This window comes from Sturnus vulgaris, chromosome 7 (assembly GCF_052056855.1).
Source record: "Sturnus vulgaris isolate bStuVul1 chromosome 7, bStuVul1.hap1, whole genome shotgun sequence".
Lineage (NCBI taxonomy): Eukaryota > Metazoa > Chordata > Aves > Passeriformes > Sturnidae > Sturnus > Sturnus vulgaris.
Genome location: NC_142249.1, coordinates 27,157,148 through 27,183,687, shown reverse-complemented (window position 1 = coordinate 27,183,687; position 26,540 = coordinate 27,157,148). Strand labels below are relative to the sequence as shown.

Below are 26,540 nucleotides of genomic sequence, written 5' to 3'. Positions count from 1 at the left end.
ATCGTAATGTGAAAAAGAGGAGTTCAGCTTTCTTTTATCTTTGCTTTATCATGCAATGAAAGAAAAAAAATTGAGAGCTTTCTCTGAGTTGGAATTTTACAGCCAAATAGCCAATATATTTTGTATTACCTGAAAGCTGTTCTGGGGGGCAAGCCTATTTGAATTCACAATGATATATTATAACTTACTGTGAATTGTTAATTTTGGATTCCATTGCTAAAAGTTGTGCAATTAACGCTTTTTAGTATAAACTCATTACAGTTCCTTTTTTTTGTGTTTTTTTGAACTTGTATATCTGCTGTTTAGGCTAGAAATAGTTGAAGTAACTTCTTTCACTCTGACAGAATGCCCTTAAATTAATGAGTTCACTAGTACTGTATAAAGTGTCAAAAGTTAATTTCTACATAAACAAAATCCTGTTAATTGAAACTGGATTCTTTATTTCTCCAAATTCACCATAAAAAGCATTTTACCACTTAGAGAGCTTTTTCTAATTTGTGTTGTTCAGCTTGCTACATGCCCTAATTGGGTGAGCACAGATAAATGGAAAACGCTTAAGAAGCAATTGTGTAGTTTTATCACTGGACCTAACACAGCGCCTTTAAGTCCTAATGTCACAGCACCATAAAGGCTCAAGATAGGGATAATCTACTGTTCCACCTCTTTTTTTCATTCTCTTTTCTGACAATGGATTATGGTAAGATTATTGATAGAGTTTATTTGCTTTATTTAATCTAAGCTGAAACAGTTTGGACTCCTGCATTTCGTTAAGGAGAGTATGTTGTCTATAATACTTTATTACAGTTCACTAAAGTTCTGTCTTTGTTTTCCTGATTCCTTCATTTAGAGAGAGCCTGGAACGTCTTTCAATGTTTAAGAAAATGGAAAGAAAACCTGTTCCTTGGCCCTGCCAGCTCACTATTGGTCCTAATTTGTCTATAAGGATTGTGGCCTACAAATCAGTAAGTGTATAAAATCATACCTTTTAGTGTAACTTGGCAGCAAGTTAGGTGCAACTTCATGTTTTTTTCCCTTAAAGCTAAGAAAATAAAGATAAAACAACGTCCAAATAATTGCGATAGAGATTTTTATTTGGTTAGAAGCCAGTACATCCAAAATTGTGGTTCCCACAGAAACTTTGACTTCACCATACATGTTAAATAACTAAGATTCATAAGGTACAGAAATTGGAGTAATTGCTGTCTACTCTGGCACTTAATGGTATTGAAGTTGATGACGCTGATTAAGAATGCTATGATTGAAGATTTACATACAGCATCAGTGATATGTGAGACTTTATATGTATTTCTTAAGCACTAGGCATGAGAGGAATTTTGGACATGTGTGCATAAAATGGTGGGTGTAAATGTTTTACCAGCCATTGTTTCAAATCACATCTGTTGTTATTTCAGACTTGGAATAAAAGGTATGTTTTTTCAGCTTGTTCGTACTGTTTGGCAGAGCTTGGGCCCAGTCTGTTTCTTACAGTTTATATCGTTCCTTTAATCAGTGCTAGGAAAAAGTGTAGTTAAAGGCAGAAAACATGTAAATTTCTAGTTATAGACTAGTTAATAGGTAACTGTGTAGTGTGGCAGTATTGATGGATCTGGTGAGATGGAGATTAATTGGTTTGTTATTTCAACACAAGACTGAGTCTGATGTTAGGAAGATGAAGTATATCTGAATACTGAAAGCAGTGTATACTAGCCTTGAAAAAATTCAACTTTCTATTTATAGTTATTAATAGTTCTTTTATTAGGCTAGTGTGCCAGACCAGTGCAAATAGACAGAAAGTCCCCTCCCAAACATGTTTACACACAAAATAAAGTAAGTTTGGGAGAATAAGCAACATGAACTGAGTGACTGACCTGGTCATACAGCAGTCATACTGACCTAATCTATTCTGTCTTTACTGTTGTCTGCTCAGCTCTACATTTTTCTTCTCATGTACTAACTATACCATCAATTTCACTTAAGCAGAGAGAAAGAAAAGCAGTTTTATTTCCCTGTAGTTGGGAAACATTCACTCATTGTAAATACTTACTCCTTTCCCTCCCAAGTCCCATAATGCAACTGGGATCTTTTTGCCTTTTGGGGGAGTTGTAGTAATATAAGGTATTTTTATCCTGTAGTGTAATAAACCAGATGGAAAACTTGGCCAAGCAAGCTGAGTGAACATTGAGTCTTACCGTATCTTGAACATATTTCTTAATGCTTTGTCAAAAGTATTTCTACAGTTGGAGGTAGTAAATTGCATAGCAAGCAAGTTACATGGTATCCTGTGACTTAGACAAATGGCTTAACCTACAGGTTTAATGAATAACCAGGACAAGTATGCTGTCAATATGCTACAGTGCACGTGTTAGGTCTCATACAGATGAAGCAGTACTGAAAGCACTGTGGTGGCAGCCAGAGATGCATTATTTGACAGTCTTTATCAGTTCTTTATTGGCAAAACAATGCAGCACTAAGGCTAAGGATTTTTTGTGTGTTCTGGAAAGTACTCTGGATCCCACTGAAATGTTAACCATTCATTTTCTTTGAATTCTGATACCAAGGTCACAGAAGAGAAGGTGAAGAAACTTTGGGCAATTGTGGATGCTAAAACCCTCAGAAAAGAGGATGTGCAAAAAGAAACTGTTTACTGCTTGAATGATGATGATGAGACAGAGGTTCAGAAAGATGATACTATTCAAGGTACAGCATCTTTATGTGCACCCTGAAGACAAAGGGAAGATAATGGCTTGGACTCTTAGGTCAGCTAAGAGTCTCTTACTTTTTTACCTTGAAGCCTAACTGTGATCTTAGGATGTAAGGTCTGTAGGCTTGTGGAGCACAGAGACTGTTACATGAGACTCTTTGTTTTCACGTATTTAAAAAAAATCTTACTTTGTCAGTAGTAGTATAATAATAGGACTAACAACAACAATAGTAATGACAACAACAGATGGAACTTGGAAGGCACTACAGCTTTCAAACTACATACTGTGGAAGGCCATACCTCAGTTCTGTAGTGAGTAGTTCTGCTACCACTATTTCATTTTTTTTGATCCTCAGTTGTACTGATAACATTAATGCTTTCGTAGTGCTGCTTTTTGGTAGATGAGCAACTGCTCTAGTTATTCTGCACTTGGAAGGATGAAGCCATCAAAGGAAGGTTTAGTGTTCAAGAGTACTAGCTTTGCTATACTGTAACTGGAGCTATCTGAAGTAGTGGTATGCAAAATGCTTTTTATGACCTGCAGTTTCTTTCTGAGCAATTAATTTCCTTAGAAGACTACAGGCTCCAGAAACAGCAGGAAATAATGTACTTATTTTTAAAAATGGAGTTAAGCAAATCTGTTTCATTTTTTGTGATTGTGTAGATACATTTTTTACTAGTTTTTCCCTTTTCTTTGCTGTTTCAGTCCCACACAAGTAGGGCAAGTATATTATAAAGAGTAAAACTATTGAGATAACAGTAAAGAGCGTGCTGTCAAATGAATAACATAAATGGAAAATCAGAATAAGCTATTTTTTTATTAATCTTTATTTTTTATTTAATGTGTTTCAATTTTAGCATTCATAGGTATTTCATAGCAGTATCAGATAAAGTTCCAAAGACAATGTGACCTTCTTTAAGCAGAAATGATGGTTAAAAAATTATCTATTTACATTTTACAACTTCAAAACTGTGTCCCTTCTTACAGGGAATGCATTTTAAAGGATTTGTCACTGTTCTCAGCTAATCTTCTGACTGCTTAAGTTAGTAAGTAGTTGTGGGGTACTAGTAGAAAGAAGTGGTGAGCAGTTCAATGTGAACAAAAGAGATAAAAGATTTCCCTGTCAGTGGTGCAATATATGTAGTGCTAAAAGAGCTGTTGATGCCTCTTGGACTTAGGAGATTCTTTTGAGAAATGTCGTATTTAGACAATATTTTGTATTTGCAGCACCTATACTGAAATTTCTTTCATTCTGTCAATTTATTTACTTTTCTGTTTGTAGGAAAATGTATCTGCTTATAGGTTTTTCATCCAGGGATTTATCTGTTTATTTTGCTTTCTTTGCATCTGAAGTTATCATCCTTAGTGTGTGGAAATATAATAAAGTGATGATGTTACAGAGAGGATATTGGAAGCTGAGATAGGAGAATGAGCAGTTGGAGCAGGTGATACCTCTGAGAAATCGCAGCTTCCTATTTTGTGGGCATATACCTGCAATGTATGGCATGAGAAGTAGATCACAGACATGTATAGAAAGATTAGTTCTGCATACAAGAGTGTTTCTGTTTCCCATTGTGCACCTTGCTTTCCCTGTTAGCACATTTTATTCTCTCTATCTCTTCTGGTGTCACCTCGTGTGGTATGATTTGTGGTATGTTTGAGGTTGCTTGTATTATGTTTGCAGAGAGTGTTGCAATGTTTGCTGAAATCTATTCTGGTTTGCCTAAATCTATTCTGTGAGTGTAACTTAGTTAGGCAAGATGTTACTTTATTTTCTTTCTTGCTCTCTGAGGGTACTTGTGTACATGAAATGATGTACAAGGAGTGCAGCTGCTGTTCACGAAGTACAAAATGTGTCTATGGGTGTTTGGGTTTTTTTGCTAACAGGAAAAGTAATTTGATGTGCATGTGTGTAACGTAGCTGTGGGGCACGAATGCATTGTTAAAATATTCAGAGAGCTAATTTCAGTTTTAAAATTGTAGGCCCATATGCTTACCAGATGCTCTTCTCTTGTTCTCCAGGTTTTCGGTATGGGAGTGATATAGTTCCTTTTTCCAAGGAAGATGAAGAGCAAATGAAATACAAAACAGAAGCAAAGTGTTTTTCTGTTTTAGGATTCACTAGATCCTCTCAGGTGCGACACTTAATGTCTTCCTATTCAGCTTCCTGGGTTATTCAAGACAATTGATATTGGTTTGAATTCAGTAAAGTCATGATGTTGTATTGGATTTTAATATTGAGAATGTGGCATCTCAGCTCAGGTATGCAGGGGTGAGTGATTTGCTGATTCTAGTACATGTATATGTGGTCTTGTGAAGGAGAGGAGCTCATAAATGTGGCCATTGGACCCTCAAGTGAAGCCAGAGCCACTGAACTCAGATTTCTGCAAAGTGAAGACAGAGGTATTGTGGTCTCATTTCATCTCACAAACTTTAATAGTCTGTTTTCTGTTCAGCTCAGGCAGCACCTTTATGGGCTTTGTCCAGCCAAGAATATGGCTACTTCTTAAGAGAAGCTTCTCCCTCAACATTAAAGTAATGTTAAAGCAAGCCTGAAAACTGACTCCATTCATTTTCAATCCCATAAGGATTAGTTTGTGAACCGTGAAAGACTTGCCTCTTCTTTTTATTGTGACAAAACTTAAATGTAGTGAAGGCTTCTTAAAACTTAGACAAAAGGTAGCATCATTCAAAAACTCTCCATATTTCCATGAGATGCTCGGTGTTTGTAATGCACTTATCTCTATTTGTGGTATTGACGTTACTAATTGTTGTCCCTAACAGTTGTAAGAAACTTACTTTAAGCAAGTACCTTAATAAAAGTTATTCAGCACAAGGTGATTTCCTTCAGAAAATCCAGGACTTAAGCGTTAGCAAAGCCTTAGGCAAAGGCTTAACAAAACTGTTCTTGAAGCAGGACACATGAGGAGAGAGTTCAGAGGTGTGAGTGCCAAGTAATTGCAATGCATGTTAAGCTGCTCCCCATCTTTTTTCTTCAGGATATTGCACAGGGTGACTGAAGATTTACTCATCGTGGAGTTATCCACACCTAATCCTCTTCACCAGTAAAAACTGAAATGAAATCATAGGGCAGTTCTCCATCTTCTGTTCTGAAAGCTCTCAGTCCTCCTACTCTTTGAAATCTCTCACTGCCTGAAAAAGCAGAACCCTTGATAAAGGCTAAGGCATTGTCACCTTTGCCATCAAGGAAAGATGCTAATGAAATAGGAAGCATGTGTGGGAACTTAGTCCCAAATGGATGTAACTCAACATCTTCTTACCTTAGAGTGTCACAGAGACCTTGTGCATGTTGCTATATGTGTCATTAGACCACCACAGTGCAGTGTTCCAAAACATAATAACCGAGGAGCAGGAAGTTATGTGATTTACTGGATGAGAACCCTAACTGGAACTGTAACCTGGTTGCTCCTTGAGGACTTTCAGACTTAGTTGTTGAGTAATGTGGGAGCTTGTGCACTGCAAGTGATTGATCAAGGAAACATCTCATGCTTGAGCTTATGTGCCCTAAACTGACAGGGCTGGAGAGGTGTTAGGGAGTGCTACCTCCTGTACCAGCAAATGGATCTAATAAATGAAATGTGTCTGAAGCCAGTGAGACAATTTCTTGGATCTCTTGATATGTTATTAACCTCCAGCTGAGTCATGCTATTGTCATTTAGTTCTGCAAGATGTATTTCACTGCGTGCAGAGTTTTCTTATGCTGGAGGTTGGCCTCCTGTTTCAACTTAATCTGACTTTATTTGAAAATGGAAACTAAGAGGAAAGCAGATGAGGAATATAGTGTTCCTGTGAGCAAACTTGTTTCACATGGATTTTTATTTTCCCATCGTTGGTCAAATAGTGTAGTAATACCTTCAAATATAGTTAATAATTGTCGGGTTACAGTTAATTTTAGGAATACTTTTCGAGTCACATAAATATGCATAAAATAATTAACAAGTTGTTTTTAAAAATTTTCAATGTACCGAATATTGATTGCTTTTGATTAATTTTTGAGATGTACTTCTCTTGTCTCTCGATTTCATAACAAACAGAAATTATATCTTAAAGTGTGCTCTGGTCCTGTAGCCAGGAGTGTGAGTAGTTCTGCCCAGTAGTAGCTGCACATCCCCTCAGTGGAATAAAATTATTCAGGCCTGTTTGCAGGATTATAATTACAGTGTATAGATAATGATAGCAGGAAGTTTTTAACTAGAGCTAGAATTTTCAAGACTCGTGGTTTTTTTAAGTTTTGCCTCCTAAAATTTATTGTTTGGAATAATAAAACTGACATTATTCAAAAGAATATTTTATATTATATTGTTTCTTTAAAAAACTTAGATGTAAAGATGATTCGTTATTGACTAGAAAAACTGGAACAGCTCCAAATACATAATTAAATAAGGAATAGAACCACCTTATATTATTTTCCTGAGTTGTTCACATCCCTCAGGAAAGAAGATCAGAGGCCGCTTAAACTTTGATTTTTAATTTATAAGCCATGCCATGTAAATCAAGAAATAATACTTGAAAATATTACAAAGGGACAATTTCTTTTGCAAACAAAGAAAGGTAGTGTGCGTATCACTAGATGTAGTGATACACACATCTAGTTATTTATACTATACTGAACATAAAATTTCCTGAGCCTTTAGAGACGGAACAGGAAAGAAGGATTGCAGGTAGAATAATCTGAGCTGAAGAATTGTGCTGTAGTACAGTAAACAGATCTGCTGTGCTGCAGGTTGTCACTGACTTCAACGGCCTTATGGTAATTTGCTAAATAAAGAAGATAAAATAAAAAGATGAAATGAATGAAAGAAAAATCAAAGATAAAATGAACTTAGTTCTGAGACTGTAATTTAAAGAGTTTTTTCTTTAACAAAGAGAGGTTATTTTAACCAGTGTCCATAGCAGTGTGTGATCTCTGTGACAGATCTTTTCGGACTTTTCAGTGTGTGTGTGTGTGTGTGTGTGTGTGTGTGTGTGTTGAAGCTGTTGTAGCTCCAACTAATCCAGTGCTGCCCTTTGATGAAACTGTTTTTGTTTTTGATTCAGCTGTGTTAATGAACAGAATAAACTCTGCTAACAGATGTGCTTCTTGGCTAGCACAGCTGTCTATACTCTGGGTTGCTGTTGAAGTAGCTTTATTAATTACAGATGTCTTTCTGCAGCTCCTTTTTGATGTACCTTTGCTAGAAAAATTTAATAGCATAGGTATGGTGTCAGGTTTAGGTCTTGTATTAACTACTGTAGTTTTCCACAATGACTTTTGAATTACTGAAGTATAATTCAGACTGGTAACAGCTGCCAGTAGCACTGTCTTTCATTCCTGCCCATCACTAGGAAGCTATGAGAATATCCTACCCAATATGACTTAATATCCATATCAATGATAAATGGAGATATGAGACATATACAGGGCTTTCACCTCAATGCACTGTAATTAAACTTGATGGCTTCTGACTTGAGTAATGTTAGTTGTTTTGTAATTTAATTGGTCCAGTTGCATTAGTGACCTTTTCTTTAGGTCAGGCTAACTCTTGAACTATTTGACTCTGTAGATCCAGAGGCATTACTACATGGGCTCTCAGGCTCTGAAGGTCTTTGCAGCAAAAGATGATGAGGTAAGATGAACTGAAGTTTAATGCTGAACATATTTTGGTGTAGAACAAAAAAGAGTAGTAGTGATGCTTGAGATTGTCCTGTCTTTCTGTGTTCATAAATGCTTTCAATGCAGTTTAGAGAAATGTCTTATTTCATTGCCCAGTAGGTTAAAAAGCAGTTGGATTAAACCCCAAATGAATACAGTATCTCGTGAATAATGAAAAATTGATAGATACTATATTTGAGCAAGGTTATGAGGAACCTGAAATTGGTGCTTAAGTCCATTCTCATGCAGAGCAACAGTGTGCCCTGTCGCTGTTATTTAGAACAGACCTCCAAAGTACTGGAAGTACAAAGCTCACTGTGGTGCTCTGATATGTTCCTTTAAGGGTCTGACTTCCCCCCCCTTTCTCTATCTCTTGAAAAACCTCTGAGAGTTCTTCATACCTAGTGAAAAAGGTGGAATGTGGTGAATCTAAAGTTGGCTCAGCTTTGAATGGATCCACTGTCGTGAAGAGATTTGACCTTTCTGCTTCTTTGATTTATGAACATGAAAAAATGCTTGTGTTAAAGTTATAGCTGAAATGGAAACTAGTCTTGACTAAATCAATGCTGTTGAATTCCCTGTGAGAGATGTGTTTCATGATTAAGAACTTGCATGATTTTGTAGACTTCTTTTTTCCCTCCAGAACGCAGCAGTTGCTTTTTCCGCACTTGTTCGCGCATTGGATGAGTTGAAAGTGGTGGCTGTAGTGCGCTATGCTTATGATAGAAGATGCAACCCACAAGTTGGAGTAGCTTTTCCACATATTAAGGATGCATATGAGGTAATTCTTCTCTCTTACCCTTCTGCAGAGAGACCCAGAAGCAACACAGTATGTCAGAACTTTTGCAGCATATGTTTCCCCTGATCTTTCTTAAGAGAGACTATTGAAAGAGCTAAATATGTATACCATGGTTGAGCAGTGACGAAGGTGGGGGCGGACACAACAATCTTCAGACTTTTGAGGGGTATAAACATAAAGGATCGAAAGGAATTTTTTAGGGTGGCATGAACTGGAGGAGGTAATTGAATAAAGGAAAAATGAGGCAGAGAAATGTTTAAAAAACCAAATCCAGCTTTTGACTTTGAAACAGAGTAAGCTGTGATAAAACCTCCCGAAGCGCCAATATATTGGATATTTAAAGCATGGATAATTGGAACTCTGCACAAGAAAAAGAGATCAGATGGCCAGGGAGGTCTTTATTCCACAAGCAGAAAAATTGAGTGTAGCCATCACTATGTTATAAAATATAATGCTGTGTGTGTTTTATTCTGATTAAAATTGTGTTGCTCTGTAAATGTTTTAAGTGTTTTGATGCGCACAGACATTACATCTTCTGATTTTTCTTATGTTTTATATTGCTCTGATTTGGTGCTCTGGGGATACAGATTTTTTTTCTTTTCTTCAGGCTCAGTTGTTTTTCTTTCTTCTTGCACAGTGTCTCATCTATGTGCAACTACCCTATATGGAAGACCTAAGACAATATGTATTTTCATCCTTGAAAAACAATAAAAAATGTGTTCCTACAGGTAAGATGTTTGCTGGTCAATTGAAGAAATAACCTGCTTATAACCTTCTAAGATACTCTAAAAGAGTTAGAATATTTGGCTCTCCAATGAAAACATGAGTTTTGTTATTATTTTGGCTTAGGAAAACACCCAGGTATTTGGGCATCCATTATGGTGATGCCATCTTCAAGTGTAAATATATTAAAGCTTTGCCACTTCAGGTGCAGGCTGAGGAGACCTAAGTTTTCAGGCAGTATTTCAAGTGTCCTGTTAAATAACTTCTGGCTCGGATTACAGTATCGTGAATCTCACAGGATCCCGTGATAGAGAGCTAAGATTAGTCCTCTGTATCCTTTGATCTTTGAACTCACTTGTGGGAGTAAATGGCCAAACCTTGTGGGATCTACAGTGTGTGATTAGCTAGCTAGAATTAGAGCAGAGGCAGCTGCTCTGTTGGTGCAAAGCTGGTCCTGTAGTCGTTTGCAGTATGGCCTATTAATATAATGTACAAAGGGAAAGACAGTATTTTCTGTGGAGTGTTATTGAACCATGCACTTATTGGTGTCCAGATTGAGATGGATGGCATCTTTGGAGAGCATGCAGCTACACAAAGCTTGGCTTGCTGTTCTGAGAGTTTTGCGCAGCAATGAGTCTTAAGTGGATCCTTAAATTAAATCTTAAGGCTTAGTTTAAAATCCACTCCTGCTTCTTTCATTTGTTATGAGATGCATTTAATGGGCACCTGCACATCAGGATATATAGAGCATGCTGGTTTGTTTCTGTAGCAGTTTCAGGGTTTTTGCCTGTAAACCAGCAGTTTGATAACAAATCTAAAACCTATCTTACCAAAGCAGTAGCTGGCTATTGTGAACTGTGTTAATTTGCAATCATAACTTAAAAAATGTATATTGCACCATTTAGTTTTGCTAACCAACTGTTCTCCTTATTTTCTAAGTGGCCTATAAACCTTCTGTTACAAATGAAAACATCTTGAAAAGAAGAAAAGCGAAAGCAGAAAGGCAACAATAATTGAGGTCTTGGGGAGAAAGAAAAAGGCTTTATGACTTTACACTGTAGTCCTTAAATAAAGCAGGGGTTTATTATTGTGTCCATTATCCATATTCTTTATTGGCACATCCACAGCTGCAGTGTATTCTCTAATGACTTGGTGAAAATCTCACATTGTGAAATGAATCTTCATTTATAAATTGTTTCAAGAAGTGCATCCATCTGCAAGTGTATTTTATCTTTCTTTGTATGTAATTGCTGCCTTAGTGGATCAGTTATCTGCTGTTGACTCACTGATTGATTCTATGAGTTTGGTTCGTGAAGATGGAGAAACTTTTGAGGACCTCTTTAAGCCCAGCAAAATTCCAAACCCTCATTTTCAGAGGTTGTATCAGGTGAGATGAACTATATGGTATTTTTAAAAAACTTTTTTCTTAAGACTTTTCGCCTTTCTGTCTTTCTCTGATTCACGTTGGAAAGATCTGCATTGTGAAAATGCAGATATAAATCTCTGGCATTAAAGTATGTGGTAACCAGTGGTTTCTTTGTTGTCCCTGACATAGATGTATCTTTAAAATTTCTAGTTTCCAGAAAGCAAGGGAAATGATACCTGTGCTGAGGTGTCTGCAACAGCATCAGTGATATTCACAGGCACATAGACTAGGCAAGTAAAAACTTGCCTTTCACCACTCTGTTGTGGACATAGATTCAGTCTTTGGCTTTTGGACAAAGAAAAATTGGCTGAAAACTGAGGATATCTTCAGCTTCTCATTCTGTATCCCATCACTTTATTGAGCATTGTTGCATCTAGCAGTGTTTCAAACCAGATCAGAGGTGAACTGGACCAGTAACAAATGGTTATTAATATTGTTGACATTTAAAATGTTCTGTTGGATTTCTAAGCTGATGTACTTTGTGCCAGCAGAACAGTTCACACTTCCTGCAGTTTTTATATCAAATTATCTCCATTTTGATTTACATTCCTGTCATATCACGAAGACTTTCATTGCAACTGTGAGGATGAGAGACTTAATTATACATTGGAATTCAAGTGTTTAAAAAAATGACACAGCAAATTCAAAAATAAAGAAAATTATGGTACAATTTAAGCAACTGCAGACTTGTACTGTGTACAGAGCCATGGAGATTGAATGTGTGATTCTGCTCTGAAAATTGACTAAAAATGGTATTATAGCAATCATGTTCATCATATCTCAGCAATTCCACATTATTTATTTCAGTTTACAAGTAGGAAGAAGATACTTTTTTTAAATTAAGAAAACTTACCCTAGCTTCCCAAAGCCTTACTTCCTCAGTGTTGTCAAAATAACCAAAGGAACTGAAGGTCAGTGTGTGTTTCAGGAGCACATGTAAGCCCACTGTCTTCAAATCCTACTCTGATTGACACCCGAAGAACTTGATGTTCTCATCAAGTTCTGCCAGTCATATTGACAAGACAGTGTGTAACTGCAGGCAAGATTTGATCAGTTGGAGGTTATTGCAGGGCAAGAACTTAAAGAGAGCTGACCTCTGCACAACTCTTATTTTAGGATGGATTGTTAAGCTTAGTTATTACAAAACTCGGGCTTTGCTTGTGAACGAAATACTCAGGGGATAGAATATCCTCTGTTATATTGCTAGATTGAGTTTTGCATTCTTTTGGTTTAGTGGATGTCACCTATCAGTGAAAGATGGGTTTTTTTAGGTGTGCTGTTTGTCTTCTGAAACTGTGTGTGGTGGTGGTGTTCCAGCACTTAAGTCAGTTGCTGCTGGAAGAGAGTAGCTGAGTAACTTGCCAATTTCTTTAAAGGATAATAGGATTTTGTAAGGGTAAGTGCTACTGGTAGAAAAAGTATTTATTGATTGAATGTATGGGGTAGGATACAGTTTCTGTCCTTGCTGTTCAGAAAGCCCTAAACTGTCAGTCTTCTTAGTGCTTTCTTTTGGCCACACACAGCCCCATTTCTCTGTCTTAATGTAAAATTGCTATTAATCTGTGTAAGTTGTTCTCTCATTTGCTGCAAAAATGTTCCAGATTCTTATTAGTGTTTTGCTCTTAGGCCAAGTGGCACTGCCAGTTCCTTAGGAGCTATGATGAAAAATTCTGCATTGTCTTTTGACTGTAGCCAGCAAGTGGCTTGGGCTGAATAGAACCTATAAATGGTTCTGAAAAATAACTCTGAAGAAAAGGATCAACTCCTACATAATTTCCGTGCTTTGTTGCCTCATGAAGATATTTGGAATGATAAGTGACAGGAGCCAGAATTCAAACAAAAACACCAAGCTAAATTATATCTCAGGAGGTAGTGGTAGGCATCAGGAAATGACAGAGTGGGTGAGAAGTAGTTGTTAATGCTTGCTCTGGAGTGGAAGATCAGGAATGTCCTATATCCAGACTTTCAGTTTTTATTCCTTGCTTCCAAAAAAAACTAAGTGAACTTCTGTAGCTTTTGTAGTGGCAGACTTGCAACGTTATTGTTTAAATTGTCCATCTTAAATGCAGGGATTTGGAGCGCCTAAGATCTTTAGGGTATGCAGTGCATTTTATTTGTCAGCCAGATAAACAAATTGTTCAACAGTGGTGGTTCTGTACAGAGATGGACCTGTTGGTCTGTTGGTGCATGTATGTCATTGCTTATCACAGAACTAATGATTCGAAGCCCACTTCATTACATCCATTGACCAGTATCTTGGTGAGATCCCTGTTCCTGAAAGCTGGCTATGCCTTTAGAAATGGAAATGTAAGAAATCAGGAAGAACAATGAGGTGCTAGTGCTTTGGTAACAACATGCATGAATGGAAGAGTGAGTCTGAAAGGCAGTGGCAATGTGGGTTGCCTTCTAGGTCTGAAGGTAGGAGTGGTTCTTGCTGGACGCAGAAGGAAGGGGAAGCAAGGTTAAGCGGGATGGTGTTGGTTTAGAAACTCGAGGTTGTCTGTTTAACTTAGTCTCCATTTAGCACCTGAGTTTTGACAGTACCTGCCATCTCAGGTTTCAGATGTAGTCATCTACTTTAAAAACAGGTAGAAGTGGGTGCTGAGGCCCCTCAGTCTGCTCAGCTCCTGCAGCTGCACACATAAAGATTTAAGTTACAAAAACCTGAAACCCATAGGCGTAACAGGGGACTTAAGTTTTTTTTGCTCTGTGAGTTTAATTCAATTACCTAACTTTTAAAATATTTTTTGTAGCACAAGAGCCATTACTGCAGCGTCCAGCAACATATTTACTCTCAAAATAATTGTGCCTTAAATCATTACAAGTGTTTCCAAATCAGTAGCCTTGTACAACTGCCTCCTTTTGACAGTGTGTTCTAATATGGACTGGAATCTTAATGGCAGCCTGAAAACACATCAGTATTGATGTGTCACATATTGTCTCGATTTTCAGTATTGGCAGCTTCCCAGTGTAAATAGGGGCTTTTATTTGCTTTGATTTTGTTTTTTAAATTAATGTCATGTCTGACAGCCAACAGGGGAGCAAATCTCTGCTGTATTCCTAGTTTACTGAGTAGGTAACTTCACATGGGTGTCTAATGCACCCAGTACAATGGAAATGGAAAAAATTTGTCTCCTTTGTATATGACATTTTGATGTGTTTGTGTACATGCACTGGTATCTGTGTGTTTGTAGATACACATACCTCTCTACTGCTATTCCACACTTCACAAAATTGTAAAGATATTTACTTTGTTTTCAAAACCCTCCATGGAATTTCTGTAGCCTGCCTCATTAACCTCGTCTCTCCCCCTCTGCTTTGCTCCCTGGCTGCGTGCACTGACTCTACACTTGGGCGAAAAATCCTTCTCTGTAGCTCTCACCATCTGTTCCAACTTTGTGCATCTGTCAGGCCCCTTCATTCCCTACTCCTTTCAAAGCAAGGTTCCAAACATACATATATTCTGTGCCTCACCTGAGCACATTTAGTATTCTCTCTCTCCATTTCCATTCTCTTTTTAGCTTGTGAACATTCCTCCTGTATGCATAGTGAGTTTAATTGACCAAGAAGAAATATTTTCTTTGAGGGACATTAAACTGTTAAAATAACTGGAATGTGTGGTTGAGATAGATCTCATTTACTTAATTTTGAAATATATAGAAATCTCTCCCATGTGACTGTTTTATAAGAGAACTGCTTTTTAAAGGTAGAGTGAAGCTAAAAATATGATCAGTCGCAGATAACTGTTTCATTCCTGGCATTTTTCTAATAATTTTCACAGAACTCATTCCAGTGAGTGTGGGAACACTCATCTGCATCAATATTCTTGTTTAATATCATTAATAATCTCCTTAAACAGTTGATCACTGACTTTCAGTCCACTGTGCAACAGAACATTTTTCAGCAATACAAAGGTAGTATGTTTAATATGGAAGGTATTTTGCAGTTACCATATGGTGTAGAGGCATTACATTAAAAGTGTTTAATATAACTGAAAGTTCTACTTTCCTCAGACTGTTTTGCTTCTTGCAGTGTTTGCAGCACAAGGCTTTTCACCCCGATAAGCCACTGCCACCAATAGAGCAGCACCTTTTAGACATGCTGGACATGCCTTGTGTGGTAAGAGAAAGATGTCAGGCTCCTCTGGAGAGAGTAAAAGCACTTTTCCCCCTAAAGGAAGTTGGCAAGAAAAAAGAAGAAAAGACTGCACAAGACATCTTCAAAGACAAGTAAGTTGGAGATGTATTATAGATTTTTTGAAACTTTTTTTTTTTTTACATTTCAGGTTGTTTTTGCTGGTTGAAGCAGGCTCAGAATCTTTTGAACACAAAATCAATGAGTTACACACTGGAAAAAATGCTGATGGATAGAGAATATTGTGGTGCCACAGAATGCCTGGTGTATTTTGTTAATAGTGATGGTCATACTGTTGCAGTACAGGACACACTAGGGACCAGTGTGAAAGTTCCTCATGTCTGTATTTGCTGTCACAGGATCACAAAATCCATTAGGTTGGAATGGACCACAGGAGGCTTCTTGGTCTACCTGTTGCTCAAAGACCACCTGTGACATCTAAGGAGGGATTCATCCAGTCTGGCCTTGAAAACCTTCAGGGTTTTGTGCATCCCTTCTGGGCAACCTGTTGCATTGCTTCCCGTCTCCTGGTTGGACAGTTTGTCCAAGAGGTGGTTATACAATAGTTCATTTAACAGTAACAGAGGGTCTAATTTAGTTAGAATAAATGCCATGGCACTTTAAATTAGCCATAAAGTTGAGCCTTCCTTCTCAGCATGCTTGATTTAGGTAATTGCCTAGCTTTCATTTTGAATATCAAAAGAAAAGCAGTTTCATTATTATCTGCTGTGCAATTAATGTGGTTGTCTCAAAAAAAATCAAGCTGTTATAGACTCTTCCTGGAATTGCTATTGTTTGAACAGTTTTAAGACAGGGTATTTTTGTTGTTATTGAATATACTGTGTTTAGTTTATTTGTGCTGCAGATAGGAAGAATAAGTGCTAAATTTTTACTGCAGTTGTACTGTCACCCCAGCCAAATCAATCTGCGTAAACAAAATCTGCTTCTTAGAAATTAATTTACTGAAATCTATAAGATAACTACTGTGTCCCTGAGATGTTGGAGTGTTCTCAGTTAGCTCCTTCTCCCTTCATTTTGTTATTTTTGGTTCAGTCCTTTCAGCACTAGGAACAACATCTTTGAGGTGCTTTGAGCTGTAGCTTAGCTCAGCTGCCATATATCCTTTCCTCTGGGTTGGGTAGAGCCTCCTCAGCATGTTGTCTTTGGGAAGACATGGCACAGGCCTCCTCTCTTTGCTGCTTGAGACTAATGACCTTATTCCTCTCTACAGACTGGGAAACACCTGGCTTTTTTGTTGTTGTTGCTGCTGATTTCAGTGTGTTCCTGTTGCCTTGGTGTGTCTGTGAATTCATACTGATTATGTAGGGCATTACAATGGTTTTTTTTAAAAAGACTGTAAAGGAAGTGACAGGATACAGACTCAACTATGCAAAGAAGAGTGAATGATAGTTAAGATTTTTTAAAATTGCAGAAAAAGAGTATTGCTGTAGTAATGAATGGGACTGGCAGTATTTTATCATTGCTACAACAGCAGTCTTAATTGTATGGTTTTTTTCTGTCTTTGGGGAAAAGCTGAGATGATGTAAGTTATTCACTGGAAAAAGAAGAGTATATCACTCTGCAACAATGATTAAGGAAAATATTAAAAAACAGAGGCAGTGGCCCAGGTTGTCCAGAGAGGCTGTGGATGCCCCTTCTTGGCAATGTTCAAAGCCAGGCCAGATGTGGCTTTAGGCAGCTTGGTTTAGTGGGAGGTGTCCCTGCCCATGGCCCAAAGAAGTGGGTCATCTTTAACGTCCCTTCCAACCCCAACCATTCTGTGATTCTAAATGCTATGGTTCTAAGAGATTCAACTCATTAATATTAAGATACAGGTTGCACTGAAGTGTTTGGAAAAAGTTGTTTAGACGATGTTTTGACCATTATTTTTGTTTCCTAAAACTGATTTGTATCTCCTGTCATCATATTAACTCTGTTAATTTTTAAGGGCTAATGGGACTAAAGCAGCATAATTGTAGGCATGATATCTTAATAGAGATTTCAGTATTCATTTGTATCACTTTTGCTTAAGGTCTGCGTAGTTTAAAAAAAACACCAGTAAAATAGAAAGTGTTTTACTTTTTCCTTCTTAGGCTGGCTGTGGAGGGGCTGTTATCTCATCTAGCTTTGTAGGATGTGAGAGGCTTCTATATTAATGTAGAAGTGGGTGTTTTAAATTAATCCCTTATTTTATTAATTTTTCTCAAATAGTAATTGCACGTTTTGCAGTTTAAAAATACTGCTAATCAGTGCATATTCTAAATGTCAGATCCTTGGCTGGTATAAATGGCTATGGATTCATTAGTTTCTGCTATGCTGCACTGATTAATGACAACTGTAGATTTGGTCCTAGGCTGTTAAATGCAGCATCATCATTTATTTTCTCTTTCCTCCAATCCCAAAGCATTTTGAATCAGTAAAAATAATGCAGGAAGAAAAAGAAGAAAATTGATTGCCATATACTTCTGGAGGAAAATATTCTAAAAGAATTTTTATTCTTTGCACATTTCATCAAACCGTGTTAATGTACAAGATTTTTGGTTCCAGTAGAGCTTCTAAACTCTCTGGTGCTGATAAGTATCAGTTACTCTTTTTGCAGAGAGACACACTGAATGTTCAAAACAATCAAGCAAGTTGCTCAAGGTTAGCCAGAAGGTCAGCAGAGTTGAGCATGAAGCAAAGGTATCCTATTCTTGTCCTCAGGCATAACTAAAGTCATCATTTCTCCTAGAGTGATAAGTAAAGTTATGCTGAATGACAGGAGTTGCTGAGGAGAAGGGATTTCATTTTGGTAGTGACAAAATTAAGTAAAGGACAGAGGAGATTGCTGAAACTAAGTGAGATAGACAGTGATTGTAAAGTAGGGAAAGGAGTGGGCTATAGAAGGAAAAAAGGAAGACTCCACAAGTTCTTTCTAATAGTTGATTGCTTCTGTAATTGTGCAATGCAGTTTTTGCAATCAGTTCTAATCTTGCAGGATGAAAAGTGGCTCCTAGTCCAGAATCTTTGGCTTTGTCCTTGTCATCAAGCAGTTTCTTCTTTTCACAGCAGTAGAATTTGTCAGAAAAAACTTGTTAGTTTGTTTGGGGATTCCTTGAACACAAATCCTGCCCTTTGGGTTGCTGAGTAGCTTTCAGTCGTTTAAAACTGAAATCAATTCATCTGTGTCAGTAGCCTGACAGCATCTGATTTTCTTCCTATTTTGTGATTATCTGGATTTTCTTCTGTTGCTGAGATGTGCTCTAAAGTGTAACATGTTACATGTTAGAATTAAGTTCATAGTTTGAATGTACACCTTTCTCTATATTACCTGTAAGGACAAAGCAAGAAAGTAACCCAAAATCACAGTTAGCTTTTTAAAAGCAATAAATAGTCTTTTGAAAGCATTTTGAGATGTAGCTTAAAATATCCTAAAACAGATCTGATCTGCTTAACTGGAGTTATTCTAGCAGGTTTTAACAAATATGAGGTGGAAGTTTACAGAACTCTCACGTGCTGATGGAGAATAGTGATTGTTACACTCAAAAGCCACTGTGTAAACAGGTTTGTATTAGCTATGAATTCCAAGACAGGATCTAGCAGGTAGTGACTGAGCAGTAAATTAATGTCTTACTAAAATGGTCAATTTTCACTGGCATTTCATGTTTTCAAAAAAATCTGTTAGGAATACCAAATGTCATGTTATATACTATAAATTATCAAGGTTCACTCAACGCAGAGGTTCCAAGTAAAGTGTTTGGTGATACTCTGTATTTAGAAAGATGAGGATCTGTATAAGGAAATTCACACCTGAAATAAGCACTAAAAATCTCATACCTTCAACAAGTGAAGCCTTTGATGTATGCTAAGATGAAGTTTGATCTCTTTTTCTACTGTCTGGTTTGTGCAGCCCAAGGGACAAATGAGGCATGGTTAAGTGTTGATTTTGGAACAATTATGTAATGAAGTTTAGTTCAGTGTATATTTCATTAATTTACTGACTCCCTAGTTACTAGGTAGGACAATCTTCTTCAAGTGTTTATATTAAATTTTGTCCTTCTCATTTGCAGTGAAGATGAACCCAGCCTTAAGAAACCAAAAATTGAAGATGAGGAAGGGAGCTTTAGCATTATGAAACTTGCTGAAGGCAAGATCACCTCTGTAAGCCTATTTTTGATTATTAAATCAGATTATTAAAGGGGAAGATTAATTCTCTAAGTCTATTATAGTGAATATACAGATTTCCTGATAAAAAGAGTTTCTAGCTGGAACATGACTGAAATACTGTCTACTTGTACATTTGAGACTCTGCTAGAGATTGTAAAGACAGCTTTCTCTGCCCTTAGGCATGTGTTAGCACAAGTTTCTATCAGTCGTGGATATTTTAGGACAAAATTCTCTCCTGATGTTTAGAACTCTAAAAGGGAAACCTGAGGATCCAAAGAAAAGAGAATTTGAGCTCAGTGGTTGAATTTTGTTCTTGCTCTCTGTCATATCTTCTGCAACATAAAAGTTGCCTCTGTACAGTTAATCAAAAGTATTGCTGTGATTTTAGACATTATTCTCTGCATTAATTGGGGGATCTAAATCAGAAATGTGGTTTCATGTTGCCATTAGATCTAACTTACAATTTTGTGGGAAGATGAAACATGTATCGTAATCATGTACCTTCCTTTATTTGATGTTTTCCTATTATAAAAAATTAATATTGAGCTAACTTCTCTTGTTTTCAAATGTGCTATTCTTTAAGGTTCATTTTGAAAAAAGCATTATTGACACTTATAAAAATATTTAAAGTCTAAAATGATTTTAGTGTTCTGCACTCCTAATGTAATTTTCTGGTATTTCCTGAAAAGTGGTATTGCTAGATCTTAAAGAAATACAATGAAACTTTGCAATCTTATTTCAAAGTCCATGAATTATTCTGACAGTAAAGCGTAAAAATTAAAAAAAAAAAAAAGTAGGAGAATTATAATTGCTGATAGGAAATCTTAAGCAATGTAGGGTTTGTTTGGTATTTTCCCCTCAAGTTTAATGCATCAATTTTTCAGTGTTTAATTATATTTGACCTGGTTTTAGTTCCTTTGAAAGGTTTCTGCACTTGAATGCCCATTTAGAGCTTTGGTTTTAAGATGTCAGACTCTGCCAGAAAGCTTAGATGATTTAAGTGCACGCTTCTAATTTTGAGGTTCCTGTTGGAGTAGCAAGCTCCTGATTCTGTACCCACGTGCCTGGGAGCTCAGACTCCTCACTGAGCATCTGGTAAGATTAGGGAGGTCTAAGAAGTCTGTGCTACAGAAGATCTCAAAGCTGAGCTAGCAGATAACCTGAATTGTTCTGCTTCTATCCTCTCAACACCAGAGAAATGGTCAACTTGTAACAGCGCACTGGAGTGACTTCATCTTGTTCATGTCGTAACCAACCTTTGCAAGGAGTACTGTGCATTAACACACTGTATAAGAATTGCATTTTTTGAGTCTGAATGCAGAGAAGTACACAGCTTCTGTTTTCATATTAAAATAAAAAGGAATTTAAAGTTCTTTGTTGCCCTGAAAAGAAGAATGAGATAGATATTGGAAGACAATTGAATTGTTTTTGTACTTTTTGTAGGTAGGCAGTGTCAACCCAGCAGAAGATTTCCGAATTCTGGTGAGGAAGAAAAATACTGACTTCAAAGATGGTAAATTACTTTTGTCTATTTTAATTATATTAGTAGCACCATCAGAGTTCAGTAAATGCAGTCCATTTGTCTAAACATAAGTTTCTAGTGCAATGTGAGTTGCTCTGGAATTTACAGGTTAGCTTGTAGTGCCACTCAGCCAAGGAAGGTGTCATTTGTAATTCCCATGTTAATACTTGCCTTCCCCAATTAAAAGTCTCAGCTAGCTGTGTTTGAGTAAGAAGGCGCTAGACAGCTACCTTGAGGCACCTGAGCAACCCCTCAGGTGTTTCTAAGAGAAGATCCTTTGGTATTCACTGACTGCCTCATTCAGAATAAATCTCAGCTTCTCATTCCCAGGATCTTTCTGGCCTGAAGTAGAGAGCTGTTGGGTGTCCACAGTGTAAGAAACCTGTGTCGTGCTCCATGAAAAAAAGAGGCTCTCATGCCTGGGACTTAAATCTACATGCAAAGGTCATTTCTTACTGCTTGTGAGTGAAAGCACAGGTGAATTCAGAGTGGAATAAGAAGGTAATATTTGTAATCTGAAAGTTAAGAGGAGGCTCTGTGTGCACTGGCTCTTCTCAGAGATGAAGAGCACAAAGCACAGGTCAAGCACTGTCTTGCATGGCCGAAGTCTGAAAATGCAATGAAATTATCGTTGGTTTGTTTGGTATTTCCCTCCTGGAGTATCTGTACAGAGATATATGTAATCCAAAGGTGTCTTAAAAAGAACACACAAGATGGATGTGGTCCTTTATCTCGTAAAGGGTGATTTGAAGGTTGTGGCAGGGTAGATCTGATCTGCCAAATAGCCACTAATGTCGCATTCCTTCTCGAGGAAAGATTTGCAGAAGTGCTTAAGTGAGGTGCTGGGTATTTCAACAAGGCCTTTGCTCATTTTGGATGTGGTTTCAGGAGTGTGTTCAGTGTTATATTGAGTTGTGATATGGTCTGTTAAAGCCTACATAGCTATTTCTCTCCAGAATTGCCAAACCTCTAAGCCAGCTAGCTATTTTTTTACATGGATTTTTTTATTAGACCCACAAGAAATTATTTGTTGAAAAAATATTTGGAGTTGTGTTCTTAAATCTCAATACATTAAGATGCAATAAAAAAGGCGTACAATACGTTAGAATACAGAAGCTGTGGAACAGTTGACTACTTAAAAGCTTTAAGGCAGAAATAAGTATAATGATTATCCTTGAAGATGGTTTAACTAGAAAGAGTGCTTAAATATGTCCACTTGGTAGCTATGATGGGGATAACTGCCGTGCATGTTTGGAAGGTTCTGAAATTTTGAGCAATTTGCTTTTATTCTATGTGATCTGCTCTGTAATGCTAAGGTGTTGTTAAACAGAATGTAGTGCAGTCACCCATTTAAAGCAGAGATAGAAGCCCCTATAAATAAAAACATGATTTGCATATTATCTCTTTCTTCTGGATAATCCTTTTTGTGCTTTAGAGCCTTTTAGGTGGCTTAATACATTGAACGCTGCAGGCATGTTTTTAATGGCTTGCTGTATTGCACTTTGGTTATGTAAATAGTCAATTCTGCCTTAAAACTATTCAGTGGTTTTAAGGGTTTTTATAAGTATAGTTTTGTCATCTAATGATAAAACATTTTCCCTGTGCTAGAACATAAGAGATATAGAATTTCTTTGCAGAAAAGGATAATCTATGACATTCAAATACTTCATTGGAAAAAGGATAGCATTTTATCTGTCAGGATGCAGACAGGAGAACTGCTAAGTTGCATTCTATTTTTCTTTCTTGTATTAAAAAAACATCTACTACAGTCTTCCTAAATGAATAGAGCTTATATTCCCCTTTTAAAATAACAGCAGTCCTTTCATTGGGAGGAGAAAGACCTTTCAACTGTTTGATTGGAGGTGGGTTGTTTTTTAGTAGATAGAGAAGTTGTGGCAGTAGGAAGAGTTGTACTTTCAATGCTGATGCCAGTTTTTAATTAAGGTGCAGGTTAATGGCATACCCACACCAAAATTCCAAAATTATAAAGTTAGCAGTACCAGAGGATGGCAAGACGATTATTTTACTTTTTCTTCTGAAACGGCTTGTAGGAAGTCCTGATGGTATATTTAGTATTAAAAATAGGTACCAGTGTATTTCTTGCAGTGCCCTCACTGATTCATTAATCAGGGTTTGTACCTTTCATAGCAGAAGTCTTAAGTGGAAGCTAGTCTGTGTGTGATGCTGTATGAGAACTTTGCCACTAATGCCTAAATACATATCTTTAGAAAATCAAAGATTTTCAGATTGGTAAGTGTCTTAGAGATAGGTTTTCTGAACTGGCAGCTCAATTCCTGACACAATAATTGACTTTGGTTTTACCTGAAAACTGTGTAGTTATTACAGTAGGGAGCTGCTGAAAGGTTACATGGTGAGTTAAATTTGATGGTATCAACTTACTGGTTAACACTGATGCCCATATTACTAGCATTGTGTTCCACTCTAGACATCCTTACTTTCTTATTTGCATTCATGGCCAGAGAGATGTCATTTTATGCAGGTCTTACTTTGAGCAAGTCACAAGTGTACAGTCATCACAAAGAGATGTCTTCTGATAACAGCTTCTGACATTTTTGTCAATGAGTGCACATAAAGTAGATTAGTTTTCCTGAGCAGAATCTAATTGTTGCTCCCAAGAGTGTACAATGAGTGTGGCTTCAGAGAAGATTCTCACATACAGTCAGTGCTTGCCATCTTTGTAATGCCAAAGGAGTAGCCATGTGCTACCAGTTCATCCTCCTGTTTGGAGGTTTCCATCCATGTCTGCATCTCTGGAGAGCAGATCTGATGTGTTGTGTTGTATTTTCATAGGCTTATGTATAAGATAGAATCAGGGGAGTAGAAAAAGATATTGACACATGCATGGTATTTTCTTTGATTTGTAAATTTTCTGTGTGAGTTTATGGGCCACATTTCATTGCATCTTACAGTACTCCTGTCTGAGAACATGATGTTGAAAAAGCTTTTTTTATTTTATTGATTGTCAGGTGGGAGAGAAATCTGCAATGACAATAGTTTATGGACCTAAGAAAAAATGTCCAAAGACAAATTGCCCTAAGCTCTCATTTTTATATTTATAGTAAGTTTGTTAATATCTTTTTCCTAGGCATTTCTGGAAAAATATGGTTAAAAGAATCAGTAACTGCATGTGAACAAGGATTATATTTTATTGCAAGATTTTCTGTAGAAATAAGTATAGTTAATTACCTGTCTGGAGCTATGATAGTTTTTCTAAAAGCTAATACTTAATTTCATTCTTTGTTAGCCTGTTTTTGCAGTCTGTCTGCATTTTTATCTTACTGAATGTTTTTGTATATTTTAGAGACAATTCATGCTCTACTGCTAGGTAGGCCAAATGCAATGACTGGTTTGATGAAAATGATTCAGTCATTAGAAGAGTTTTTGCAAACCAAATATTTGAGTTTATAGAATCACTTTGAAGTTTTCTGTATATCTGCTTCACAGAGAAGATGAAGCTGGATTTGTCTTTGAAGGGCGTAGTGATTGGGTGGGACTCAGAGCTCTGAGTTGCAACAAACAGAATTTGAATTAGATGTTATAGGGGAAAAGATAATAAAGATCACAGTGATGGGACTCAAACACAGAAAAAGGGGCCCAGAGAACTTGGAGACTGTCCATCTTTGGAGCTACATGGAACTCAAGTCTGTGGAGCACTGAGCCACCTGTTCCACAGTGAACCCTGTTTTTAGCAGGGATTTAGGTCATATGTCCTTCAGACATCCAGTCTCAATCATTCTGATCCATGCTCAGAGGACATTTAGAAGACACCATTTCAAAATTGAACAGCACTTTGTAGGGTATTGGAGTAGTTCAACAGCCAACAGCTCAATCTTAAAATTCTTAGTTCTTGGCTTAAAGATGAAGGAACTCCTTAAATATTAGTACTGTTTTCAGTTCACAATTTCTTTCTTCTTTTCAGTTCTAGAAAGATGATACAGAGCAGTATTTTAAAATTAATTATCAGGTGATTTAACTGATTTGTCAGTGAATCACTCTTAAAGCACTGTCCATGAATACAAATCATTACCACCAGCAGCACGTAAATCAGAAGATTAACAACAGTCGTTCGTCTAAAGGAAGAATTATTTTCTTAACCTGATTTTTTTTTAAAGGGGAAAAAAATCCCCAAATAATCAAACTTGGACTGTAATAATAGACAGTTTTGGCTATTATTACTGTGTAATCTGATTGGTATAGTAATCAAGACCAAGAGCTGAACTGAACAAACATGAAAATATAACTGCACTTTTGTGCTGTAGCTGTTCAGAGATAACAAGTGAATATAATTGTTCATGGCATATTTCACAAAAAATGACAGCACTGGTGAATGTATTTTGGAATAGCAAATGTATCTGAATGCCAGAGGGGAAGGGATTAAATTCTGCTAGAACTAAAAGATCTTCTATTCTGTACTTTTTTTTTCCCTGCAGTTCTCCAACCCTTAATAACTATATTTGTTATCTAACCAGTCAGGTGCAGTAGAAGGAGGAAAGAGGAGATTAAAATTTCTTGGGATGTTCTACAGAGTGTGGTGGTTATTAGAAGTGCTGGAAATTCCAGTTAATGCAAAATGTAGAAGTCTGTTGTTAGTTCTCTTCTTTAAATGTGTGTGGAATGAGGGAAGCTGGGAGAGAAGAAAAAAGATACAATAAGACAGAAGTGGCCTGAGTAAGGTGTCAGTTTATAGTAACTCAAAGGCTTACTCTTCAAAACCTTAATGCCTGAAATTTGTCTGGGACACATCAGAGTTAATGCTTATCACAGCTAAGTTAAAAAGACGTCTTTATGCAGAACATGCCTTGCTCCAAAAACAGGGACATCTATTTTTTGCAGCATCCAGACCCAAAGATTCAGACTAATGAGAAGGCAGCAGGAAATCAACAAAGTTCTCAGATTAGAAGTGTAAAGGAACAGCAACCACTTTAAGAATTTCCAGCTATAATCCTTATCTAGTGTCTTTAGTATTACTTTTGGCCCCCTGAAGTAATTTGGTAGTCTAATCAGAACATATTTTTGTCTAAATTAGACTCATCCATCATTGGCCTGTCATTTAAGGAAAATCCAATGGACAGAACCAACTTTTTAGCCAAGCTATTTCAGGATGCTAGAGGAATGTGACTTAAAATACTCCTGCTGTGTAACCTGTTTGCTGCCTGTATTATGGACTCGCAGTGCCTGGTAAAACATTGCAGGTTTCCTTTGGTTCCTTACAACAGATTTCAAAAGGAGGCATGTCACAGTCAGTAGCAAGAAAGTCTTTTCTGATGGCTGCCAGGACAATCAAATGGAAAGGGATTTTAAAAAAATTAAATGCAAAAGAAGTAGTAGAATGTCTGATAATTTCAAACAGTATGCTGGAATCTTTCTGACAATAAAGACTTTTATTACACCCTCATAGTGCCTGGGGTTTTAAT

At 37.0% G+C, this 26,540-nt stretch overlaps 1 protein-coding gene across 1 annotated transcript in view; it reads left to right on the top strand.

Annotated features, from left to right (window-relative positions):
• The window catches only part of XRCC5 (X-ray repair cross complementing 5), a 49,582-nt gene that overhangs the window by 11,379 nt on the left and 11,663 nt on the right, over positions 1 to 26,540 (top strand). Inside the window, exons 7-16 of the mRNA XM_014889749.2 lie at positions 848 to 962; positions 2,559 to 2,697; positions 4,725 to 4,837; positions 8,267 to 8,329; positions 8,999 to 9,136; positions 9,792 to 9,882; positions 11,137 to 11,264; positions 15,336 to 15,532; positions 19,487 to 19,577; positions 21,027 to 21,096. Coding sequence (XP_014745235.2) covers positions 848 to 962; positions 2,559 to 2,697; positions 4,725 to 4,837; positions 8,267 to 8,329; positions 8,999 to 9,136; positions 9,792 to 9,882; positions 11,137 to 11,264; positions 15,336 to 15,532; positions 19,487 to 19,577; positions 21,027 to 21,096 — 1,145 coding nt within the window. The remainder of the gene's footprint in view (positions 1 to 847; positions 963 to 2,558; positions 2,698 to 4,724; positions 4,838 to 8,266; positions 8,330 to 8,998; positions 9,137 to 9,791; positions 9,883 to 11,136; positions 11,265 to 15,335; positions 15,533 to 19,486; positions 19,578 to 21,026; positions 21,097 to 26,540) is intronic.